The 12,156-nt window shown below is 31.1% G+C and overlaps 1 protein-coding gene across 1 annotated transcript; it reads right to left on the bottom strand.

Moving 5' to 3' along the window:
- Positions 1–2,304: 2,304 nt before the first annotated feature.
- LOC114388393 (3-isopropylmalate dehydrogenase 2, chloroplastic-like) lies at positions 2,305–6,425 on the bottom strand. Its single transcript, XM_028348854.1, has 9 exons — positions 5,914–6,425; positions 5,759–5,834; positions 5,564–5,652; positions 4,618–4,704; positions 3,467–3,583; positions 3,255–3,362; positions 3,065–3,118; positions 2,834–2,986; positions 2,305–2,697 (listed from the first exon to the last, which is right to left on the bottom strand). Exons 1-9 carry the CDS (start codon positions 6,373–6,375, stop codon positions 2,614–2,616), a joined length of 1,230 nt encoding a protein of 409 aa, XP_028204655.1. The 5' UTR covers positions 6,376–6,425; the 3' UTR covers positions 2,305–2,613.
- Between the last annotated feature and the right edge of the window lie 5,731 nt (positions 6,426–12,156).

A 12,156-nucleotide genomic window follows, 5' to 3' on the forward strand; every position in this document is an offset into this window, starting at 1 on the left:
GGTGTTTTCTTTTTCTTTGTTCTTATTTAAATTATGTAATTGGACCAATAATTTATTTATTAAAAAAATAAATAAAAATAACTTATAAACTTTGATAATTTTATCTTATTTAACTATAATTTAATTAATGAATAAGATGTACATAAATTATATTGTTATTTAATCACAAAATTTATTTATTATTTTTTATAACAATTGTTTCATAAGTTATATTACGAAAAAATCATGATTGATTAATGATAAAAAAATTAACAAATTAAAAAAGAGTAAAAAATATGAAAAGAATAATAGTAATATCACATAATTATGATGAGTTATCTTCTCATAACTTTAAAAGAGTTTATGTATTTTTTCAATGCATGTCAATTGTAAACCTCACCAATAATCTATTTGTTCTTACTACTTTGTTTTAGAGTAAGATATTTTGTCATAATATTAATATTACCTAGGTTGTTGTATTTATTATATAAAATTAATTAATAATACAAAATCTTTGATAAGAAATCAAACTTTTGAATAAACTTTCGTATACAATTTCTTATACTAAAATTATTATATTTATTATATAAAATTTATTATACTACTGTCAACTGTTGTGTATATTATTATATTTTATCTTATTTTATCTTTGAGTTTGAATAATATTGTCATCATGTGATATTAGAAGGTTGTGTTATTAGAAGGTCTCGGTAAATTATACTATTTTATATATTTATATATTCTTCCTAAAATGAATGATTTTATCCTCTACACCTATAATAATAAAGGAATAATATGTGCACAAATTATTATTATTTAATCACAAAATTATCATATAAGATAAATTTATTAATTTTTATAGTAAGTATATCAGAAAAAAAAATATAATTTGTTGTATCACTAATATTATTGTATATATTATCATATTTTGTCTTTGGAGTTAGATAACGTATTCATCTGGTGGAGGTCCTACGGTAATAATGAGTCTCTGTAATATTTATATATTCTTTCAAAATGAATAAAAATGATCTATAAATTTTGATAATTTTATCTTTTTTAACTATAATTTAATAAATGAATAATATATATACATTTATATTGTTATTTAATCACAAAATTATTATATATAATAAATTTATTAATTTTTTATAACAAGTATATCGACAAAAAAATATCATGTGAAGCAGGCAGATTACAAAACAGAAAAGAAATTATGCAGAGAAATAGAAGAGGAATCTCGAGAGAAGTGAAACGGCGGCCATTGTAGAAGCTGTCGGTGGAGTCTTATCGTCAAAGCGAATTAAAACATAAAGAAAGAAGAAGACATCAATATTGCAGATGTGATTGCGATTGTGATTTGTGAGCATGAATATGCATATATACCAGTAGCATACCAGACTATGCGCATCTCTAGCATGTGTTGAATGAAGGAACCACAGAACTGGCAGAAATCCGCATAGGTCATGTGATTTGGGACGCCGACAACGCAAACGAGAGGCTTCCATTCATTAATAAAAGGATAGAAGCTTGATTCATTCATTAATTATCATGTGTAAAAGGAGAATATATCGATGGAAGAAGAATAGAAGGAGCATACGGGTAGAGCAGAAGGAGTGTCGTTTCCAGAAGAGAGAGGTGGAGAAGGAGGATTCGCTAGGTTCCTCGTCGTACATCCCTTCCCTTCTCACCTCAACCCACAACACAAGGATCTCTTCCTTCCTCCAAAACCCATTTATTTATCTTTCACTTCAAAATATTCAACTTTTCTACCCCCAACTCATTTTTCACCAATATTTATTCACTTAAATAAAATAATTGCATTCATGCTTATATGTTTTGCTTTTTCTGATTTCCTCCAATTTATTTACCTACCTGGACAACTTGAGCTCGAGATGCAATGATATCTATCAATTTGAATATATACCTTGAGAAGGATTAAAACTAGGGTTTACAGCGAAATTATAACAACTATCTTTTTCCCTCTTTATAAAACTCTTTTTGTAATTGACTTGAATTTTATTAAAAATATCAATTTTAACACGTTTAGTGACCCTCTCTCATCGTTTTAAAGTGAGACCCACCATGAGCTATATCATAAAAAAAGCATTAAAAACAATTTTAAGACATCTAGCACAATTTTAATTATAATTGTATAATGTAATGGAGGTCTCATTGTTTGATCACCCCTCAAAGCAATGGGTTATATTCATATATCATATGCATAGTAGTAGACACTTGAGACGAAATGTTAACATTTTTATCATTTGGAGTGTCCGTGCTCCATCAAACGTTATACGTAAAATGTTCTTCAATTTACAGAAGGGCTATGAAAAATTTGAACCTGATAAATCTTTTTTTATTTTTAACAAGACAAACTCCATTAATCATTATTCCACCATTTCAAGCGACCTCGCATGCAAGGGAAACTAGAATCCCGGGTACAAGAATACAAGATAAACAACCTTGCTACTTTCTAAAATTCAATCATACATAGGCTGGGTGTGTTAACCGAAATACATGATACAGAAGGAAGCCAGAACTTAATAGACTAGGGAGACTTTCTCGGCTTTGGCAGTCGTAGTGGCCTCCAACATAAACCAGAACCCAAAATGCTATGGCGAGTTGGTTTCAAAATCACACTGCAGCGGCACCAGCAGGAACGTTAGATTCAACTGACTTCAGTATCTCCTCACCTAGCTGTTTGCATCCTACCAGCTTCTGCATCAACAACACACAATCCAAACATCAAGTTTGCTCAGCAAAATAATTCCAATAATTAATCAAAGAGAAAATAATCTGAAGTTGATGAAAAAAGGACAAAAGTCTTTTCAACATTAATGAAAGAGATGCTTACTGTTCCAGCAGAATATATGTCACCAGTTCGAAATCCCCTGTTCAAAGTGTCCATCACTGCATTCTCTATTCTTTCAGCTGCCTTTTCTTCTCCTAGGCCATATCTCAAAAGCATAGCAGCACTAAGAACAGTGGCAAATGGATTTGCCTTGTCCTGTATATGAGTAATTGTGCTGTTGTTAAGCATGTCGGTCGAAGCAAATGAAAAAAAACGGAAATAAAAGACACCAACCTGTCCAGCAATATCAGGTGCAGAACCATGTATGGGTTCAAAAAGTCCAGGTCCCTAATCAATAAAAACCAATACTCAGTGAAAGCGATAATGTTGCTTGCCTCATAACATAAAACAAAGCATTGCAATATAAACTTGAGAAACATGCTCATGATCTATATCATAATTGCTTATGGATATATTTTCATACCGAAGCCCCCAGGCTAGCAGAAGGAAGCATCCCAATACTTCCAGTGACCATTGAAGCCTCATCTGATAATATATCGCCAAAAATGTTGTTTGTCACCATGGTGTCAAACTGCAAAATTCAGAGTTAGATACAGCAACACTTGCATTTTCACCATCAAACAGTTTTTCGTTTGTGAGCATAAATTTGCATAGCCATAAATAAAATGAACAAACCTGTTTTGGATCGCGGATTAGTTGCATTGAGGCATTATCAACATACATGTGTGAGAGCTCAACATCAGGATATTCTTGTGCTATTGCCAAAAATCTCTTCCTCCATAACATTGATGCCTGGAGAACTCAAATATAGTTAGTATAGGAACTGGACCTAAATATGTCACTGATATCTTCTTGTTCATTCCCCCAAGTAACCAAAACATGCACAAATTTTAATTATTCAGTGAACGTGGAAATTCCATATATAAGGTTAGTTGCATCAGCAAAGACCTCCATGCAATTTCCATTGGTTAATTCTTGAGGTACTTTAGGACCAACTAAAACCTATCACAGCATATTTCAACCTAATCAACAACAATATTCCTGAGGTATAAGGAAGACATCTACAAAGATTTCCGTCAAGTATTGTTAAGTTTTTTATTGAATTGACAGCAGTGGCTAATTAATAATATTAAGATCAGCAAGAATCACTAGAAAAATGAATCCAAGACATATTCCCACCATGGGTTAGTTATCAACGGAATCATCATATACAATTTTAGACAAGCAAAGCATTATAAATTATATTATTTTAAATCTATCTTATTATGCCTTAAAAAAAGCAGCCACTAGATCTCAGGAACAAGTGACTATCAAGTTACAAAAAAGACATACAAAATCTGAGTTAGCAGCTATTATGTTTACGTCATTCAACAAAAAAAAAGTTACTATGTTTATGTGCTCATTAACTATATAACTATTTACAAATATAGGTCAATAGAAAATTACATTTTTTGGAGAAATATAAAAATATTAACAGAAAGAATGTAGCCATGTCTTATACTGAAGTTGCCTAAGAAGATATCTGGAATACCTAATCTAAACAGAATTTTAAACAAGACAAAACAACTGAGAGGCATTTTCTTTGCAGTATGATTGAATCTTCCAATTTAAAGTTTAAGCAATTTGAGGCATGAACTAGATTCTAAAGTTAGAAAATGTAAGTGTAGAATAGCACTAATATTCTCATTATATCAAACAAGGCCATTTTCAGTAGAACTTGGAAGGCATCTTCCATGAACTTATTTTTTCTGTATACACATTATACAATGGCAAAAATTTCACAGTATTCCTGAATAAGCTTCATGGTGTAATCCAGCAATACGTACCTCTAGTACATTGGCTTTGTCAACAGAGCAAAGTTTCCGACGACGCTTTTGAGCAACCTTAAATGCAAAATGAGCTATGCGATCTATCTGGTATACAAATTATCATTGATCAGACAATCATAGATCCAGAGATAATACAGAAATTTGTTAAAGAGACAGCTCCAGAAGAAAACTACAAGTCCCTTCAAAGGGAAAGAAAAAGGTGAAATCTGCTTCTGCATATAGTACATTCCTAGTGTGTTTGGATAACAAGTGAGAAGTGATTCTAGACCATAAAATCATGGTGACACCATGAAAAAGCTTAAGTTAGTATTTGTTGCTTCATTTTAACACGTGATTTTTTAATCAATTATGCTAAAAGTGAATTTAAACCAAACACACTACATCCTTCCTCATAGACAATGTGTTACGAAGCTAGACTATAAATGGGTAAAAGAAACATATTTTATTGAATTGACAGAACAAAGGAGAGAGATCTCTCCTCCAAATATTTCCTCTTCATAGAAGTTGTCTCCTTTCACAAAAAAGCACAATTCTCAAATGAATGAATCCCTTTCCTCTACATTCCTCTATTTGTTTACCTCAATCCTTGACTGACTGACTAATATCCTAACTGACTTCCTCTTCCATCTCCCCTAACTCCTAAGACAATGTTACTTGTTTTAATTAAAGATCTTAAGGATACTCCAGCTTCAGTTTTTAGTCAAATTAGAGATATTTTTTCAATTTCCATAACTGGCCATCATTCAATCAATATCAAGCCATTTGGAATGATTGTACAACAAGAAGCTCAACTCAAATCCTTCACACAAATTCTCTTTCACGGAAATATACAAGCGGATGCATCAAAAACCTTCATTAATCTGTTGTAATTCATATATTTTTATAGCTCACCCGTTTGGCATGCATTATTTATCAATAGAATCATATTATAATAGTAAGATACCTCATGTGTAGCATAAATCTCAGTATTAAAGCCAATCTCTTCACCATTATCATTGGTGCCAAAGCCCCTGGGTTCTCCAAAATAGATACCTAAGTAATAACAGAGCAGTGGTTAAAGAAAATAGATGAGATGAAGAATTAACATTTCAAATTTGAAATATTATTAAAGGAACACATCAGGAAAGCAGGATGAGACCTCCAGTGAGTTCTCTTATAAGCATGATATCAACCCCTTCAGCAACCTCTCTCTTCAAAGTAGAAGCATCAACTAACTAGAGAAGAATTAAGAAAAAATAAAATCAATATCTTTGCAAACTGTTACCAAGTCATAAAATGAAATGAAATTTATACCGGAGAGTATACGGTAGCCGGTCTAAGATTTGCAAATACTCCAAGCTCTTTACGTATCTGAAGCAAGCCAGTCTCAGGCTTGAGATGTTTGTCGTTCCTATCCCATTTATAACCTCCGACGGCACCAAGGAGAACGGCATGAGATTGCTTAGCGGCAGAAAGGGTTTCATGGGGTAAAGGGAGTCCCGTGGCATCCAATGCAGCTCCACCCATAAGCATCTCGCGGAAGTCGTATTTAATCCCTTCGAGATAACCGGCGAGGACAAGAACGTCTTTGGCCACCGAGATGATTTCGGGGCCGATGCCGTCGCCGGGGATGAGAGTGATGCTGTAGGAGCGCGTCGGCTTGGAAGAAGAGGGCGCGGCCGAACACCTCAGACTCAAAGGAATTGACCTTCGCACCGGTAATGAGTCAAAGGGTCTCGCTAGTTTGCATTGCCACAGTTGCAGACAAGCCGCCATCACTCAACTCTTTCTTTCCCTGTGTTTTCTGAGTTTTTGTTTGGCAACTGGCTAATATATCATCAGAAAATTATTTATTCAATTAAAGTATACAATCAAATAAATAAATATAAGTAAGATTGAAAATTATATTTTTTATGAAATTGAAAATTATATTAAAATTACATATTTTTTAAAATAATAAAAACTAAATATCTTTATTTTAAAATAGAGAAATCAAAATAATAAATTTAATAAAATAAGAAGATAAAAACTATATTTGATTTTTTTTTAATGATAATACATGTCAATTTCTTTGCTAATCAAACAATTGCAGGTTTTGCAACAACGTTTACATGTTGGAACAAACTCCTTGCATGAGAAAGAAGAAAAGTCTCCAAATAAGTTTGATTGTGTGAAATAAGAAGAAATGGAAGAGAATTGGTATATTTAAATTAAAAGTAGTGTTTAAAGCGTGAGATTCACTCATTTTTTTGAAAAACTTGGTTCAAATCCCTTCATTTATCGGCGTCTAAACTCCGGCTTAGGACTAGGTAAAAATAGGGTGAAAAAAATGTTGTCAAAGTACAATGTCTCATCAATTTTTCAAAAGATGTTTTTCTAAAATTATTGTTAATCAAATGTATTACATTTTTTATCATCATAAAATTAATAAAAAATATTCATCAAATTTATTAATTATTTTTTTTCATAAAATTTAATTAATCATTTTTAATAAAAAAAATTTAACATATTTCGACCCAGACATTTTGGGAATGACAAGTGTTTTTTCTTGTGTGGATCCTATTTTAACAGAAACTTATGAGTTGATTCGTCTACACTTCTTACTTTTACTGATAAAATATTTTTATAGTCAAAAGTCATAAGATTAATATGTTTAAAAAATAAAATATTAGTTAAAGACAGACTGATAACTTATCTTTCAATAACTTGTGTTACTCTATTCATATAAAAATAGATTGAATTCATGACACTTTAAAAATTATCTATCTAATAATTTATGATGGGTTGACATGAACTGTACAATTCTTTAACTATTTTTTTATTTAATTTAAGGTAAATAATTAATAAAATTTTTTGGAATTATGATATGATAATAAATTAATCCTTAAAAGATAAAAAAGATAAATGTGTAAAAATCATGACATATAATTTTGTGAAACAATTTTGTGATTAATAGCATCTCATACTTTTTTGAAATAAATTTAACTATCTATCCTCTAATTTATTTATAAGGGACTTTCTGTATCTACTCTCGTCCTTTGCTTGTTCAATCCTCCTTTCAATTTGTTTTTCAAACAATATATATACTTTGTTTTTCAAAAAAATATATATACTTTCCTTAGAAAAGGGAAGTGAATAAGCAAAAAGAGAGTAGAAATAGCACCAGCTTGTTTTAAAAACAAAAAATACACCAACCATTAAAAAAAAAAAAGGTTTATCTGTCGTAAAGTTTAGAATGAAACCGGCCCCTGCAGGCGCACCCACGCATTTCACGTTCAAGTCTCCTTCGAGGCTTTCAATTCCAAACCCAACAAGGACCACACCTCCTTCTCCAACCTCGTTGGCGCTGCTTACAATGCCTTGATAGATATGGCTAGGAAGTATGATGAGGAGATGTTAGCCGAAGGCCTTTCACCTAAGCCAAGGAAAGACTTGGGGACAAAGCTGTTGGCTGATGATCAATCTCAAAGTACCATACTGACACCACTCATAGAAAATTAAAATAAAATAAAATAAATAAATAAGAAAAAAAATAAAGCCTTCAATTAAATAATAAAATAACATTAGTATAATAACTTTAATTGATAGAATATGAATCTACAATGCATTATATCATACCATAAACACAAATAAAAAATAAATTAGGAGAGAAAAAATAACTCTATCGTTAGAAAAAAAAGCCCTAGTGTATTGGTAGAAAAATTTGATTGTGCTTATCTCTCAAGATTCAATAACATGTTGGTTCCAATCGTTTGCATCAAAAGGATCCTACACCAATGTTCTTGCTCTTAAAAATAAGTTTTTTTTATAAGAGAAGAAAGAGAAAATTTTAGAAAAAAAGATTAAATTGTTGTTTCGCTTATATTTTATAGAGAAGATCAAATTGTTGTTTCTCTTATATTTTATAGAGAGGAGGAGAAAATAAATATATGGAGACATAAACCCCACAACAATATAACTTTTGGAAATCAAATATGATTGTTGGAAACAATCAACCTACGGATATGAAAACAAATGTAATAAATTAGATTGATCCATTGAAATAAAATCTTAAAAAAATAGAAAATTTAATTTTAGGTAACAAATTTTAAAATAAATATTTTATTTTATAAAATAGAATTAGTATAAATAATATATATTTATAAATTTTAAATTATAAAAAAAATATTTACTAACATACTACTACTAGTCCATTGGCTTATAGTCTATAGATATTCTACAACTTAAGTGGCTTATAGTCTGTGAGAAATCTTTGCATGTAGATAACATTGCTTATCAATATCCTATATCCATCAATTTTGAAATGATCACTCTTTGAATCCTAACACTCTTCTCTCCCTTCCACCACCCTGCTCTTTTTGGTTTGCTTTTTATTTTGTCTGCTTCCCTTGTTGAGTTTGCCAACATATTTGATTCCATTAGCTGATCAACATAGTATTGCCATTAAAGTTTAAACCATCACACCAACAATAATTATAGGATCATCCTGATGGCAGTTGCCTCCTCTGTATTTGCTATTTGGAAACTATCTTCACCTCCACATTTCAAGACACGATGATAATTCTCAACCTCAAACTTAGTCCATTTCTTCTCCTTCGAGTTTTTGTAATGCTGTGCAGATTTGAACAGGTTGGAAAAGTGTCTACCGTCAAATTGTAGTACAACTAGAGTAAATAGCAAACCAAACTTGGGGATGCCGTGTGAGGGAGTCCCACTTTATTTGTCTCTTTTATAAAGCTAAGTTCTATTAATTGGACTCAACTTTCTAAACCAATGCTTATTATTGGATTGACAGCTTATCATTAGGCCAAAATCTATAATTATTATTGAGGACGCAACTCTTTTTACTTATTGTGGCAATGGCCTACGGGTAGGTCTGAGGGACTTCATTTTACACTTTCACCCATAAACACATGGGAGTCGGAAGGGGATTGCTGGCCTCCCATAACACCAACAGCCATAGTCTTCTGGCAGTCATACAATGAGACAAAGTGACAAACCACTGTTTAATTTATAAAATATATAGTCTTCTGGCAGATTGATAATAGGGGACATTCATATAATATAAATAAATTTAATTATAATATATTTATAGGATAAATTTTTTAATATGGTCATATATGATAAAGCTAGTCAACTTTTATAATAATTAGGTTAAAAATCATACTACCTTAGATAATTTTGATTGATTGAAAATGTAACAATCTTTAAATTAACAATGTACGAAGATTAAATTTAAACTTAAATATTTTTTTATCCCTCAAATTTTGGGAACTTTTGTTTTTGTCTCCCAAAATAAAAAATTATATTTTTTAATCTCTAAAATTCAAAAATAATCTTTTTAGTCTTTCTGTCAAAACAATATTAATTAAGTTTGCGATGTGACAATCTATCTCACACCTTATAGTTGTTTTTAGTTGTCATAATTTAATTTTGAATATAACTTCTGATGGTTTTAAATCGTCAACATGTATTAAAGCAAAAACAAACACACATGACACCCAAAATGGTTTTTGTAACAATTTTGAAAACCATGTTGCAAAGACAAATAGGCATGTATTCACTTGCATTTGTTGGTTCTTGTGTTTGGGGATAAGCATAATCAAAATTTTATTAATCATCGAGGGATCTCCTTCGTCGTTTAAAATGTACAACACTAATATGGTAATATCTTCTACAACCACATTACAAATTTTATAATAGATGGTTGGGGAACCATCCACTCTTAGGGCATTTGGTAGGTTGCATCTTGAACAAAGCTTTTTCAACCTCTTTCAACGCTAAACTCCGACTTCAACAACTTTTGAAGAGGTGGTTTTAATCCACCATCAATTATTTTTACAACCTCGTGTATATTTGATGGACATTATGCAATAAGCCATTTAAAGAAATAATTTATTAAAAAATCCTCTCCTCATTAGTGTGAAAAATCTCACTTACATCATCAATGAGATGTTATGTGACATTTATTTGATTTCTCTAAGAAGTTTTATAAGATAGAATGTGGTGTTCCTGTCCCTTTTTGAGAGTCAAGAAGCCCGTCATCTTTGTGTATAGTACCCTTCTTCAATTTACAACAAACAACCTAAATCACTTCTATTTCTTGAACCCTTGCACTTACATCATCCATCTACTTTAGCTCTTGCATATGTTTAAACTTTATGTGCCCTTCTTTTATTTTCATGTTTAACTCATCAAATTATGATGAGCCCCAAAACTTTGGGCTAACACCTATATGAAAAATATTGGATATGTGATTGTCACTTGTATCAAATAATGTTGTGCCACAACCTCACACTTCTCATCTTGGACATTAAGCCACCTCTTCTCAAAATGGTACATTTTGACTTTCTTCCCCCCAACTCTATGTTTCTTTCCAAACTTAACCAAGATTGAGTTTGGACAACTCATTAATCTCAAGTTTGTCTTGGTATCAATAAATGATTTTTTTTATACATTATATTTTTTTTACATAAGTGATTGATTATACATTAATCAAATAAAGTCAAGCAAGAGAAAAAATAATAAAGATTATTTAAACATACAACACCTAATTTAAGAAACTAATTATCTTGTATTAAATCCAATTTTTTTTTATCATTTTCTATATGAAAGGTTAATGAGTTTGTTCTCTCAATAAGAAGACAAATATAATTTTATTTGGTAATTAATTAAGGAAATATTTTATTTCTTAATTTTTTCTTTAACAATTCAAATAGAATTAATAAGTATGATTACACAATTACAAGAATTGTAATAATCATCAGTGACATGAATATAAACTAAAAGTAGGATCTGACAAAATCTATGGACTGTTGCTTGCTATTGCCTATGGATATGGCGCAATAAGCGAGAACATGGTGATACCTTTATTCGAGTGTTTAAGCTTTGGGATTCAATTTAGACCCATTAGCTCATGTATTGCTTCCGAGTGGCAACATTGTTCCATTGAATGCCAACTCAAAAAATGTGGTTATTGTTAGATGGAGGCCATCCATGGAGGGTTGGGTTAGTCTTAATATTGATGGGTCAACTAGAAGTCAATGAGGTTTGGTAGGTTGTGGATGGCTTATCAGAGATGTAACATGTAAATGGATATGTGGGTTTTTGAAGAGAGTTGGCATTAGCTACAACCTTCGTTGCAGACCTTTAGGGGTTGATTGCTTGTGTGGGAAAAGAAAAAAATATTTAAATTGAAGTAGAGAGAAAGAGGTGTGGGATCCATGTTATTTTTTGAATTTTTTTTCTTAAAATGTTATTTCTTCTCTTCAACCAAATAACCCCTTAGAAAGTTTATGAAGGCTTATGCATGGTCAAAACAAAGGATATGGTCGTAATTGAGTTGTGAGTTGACTTCGAAGTTATATTTAAAAGCATTACAAAGAATGAGATGAGCATTGCATCGAGATGGAATCTGGTTTAAGCCATCCGAAAGTTAATCATTGGTACTTGACAGATTAAATAGGAATGGAGGGAGTACTTCTTTTTATCCCAAGAGAATTATTCTAATTTAACACTCATTTAAAAAAAATCAAATGTAAGAAATAAATTATGCAT

This window comes from Glycine soja, chromosome 15 (assembly GCF_004193775.1).
Source record: "Glycine soja cultivar W05 chromosome 15, ASM419377v2, whole genome shotgun sequence".
Taxonomy (NCBI): domain Eukaryota; kingdom Viridiplantae; phylum Streptophyta; class Magnoliopsida; order Fabales; family Fabaceae; genus Glycine; species Glycine soja.

Bases quoted from the DNA above. Each gene is read 5' to 3' on its own strand.
- LOC114388393 (XM_028348854.1), bottom strand. From the start codon at position 6,375: ATGGCGGCTTGTCTGCAACTGTGGCAATGCAAACTAGCGAGACCCTTT. The intron at 5,835-5,913 runs GTATAAATTTCA...ATTCTTCTCTAG, and splicing joins CGGCTACCGTATACTCTCCG to TTAGTTGATGCTTCTACTTT. The intron at 3,584-4,617 runs GTACGTATTGCT...TGAGTTCTCCAG, and splicing joins ACAAAGCCAATGTACTAGAG to GCATCAATGTTATGGAGGAA.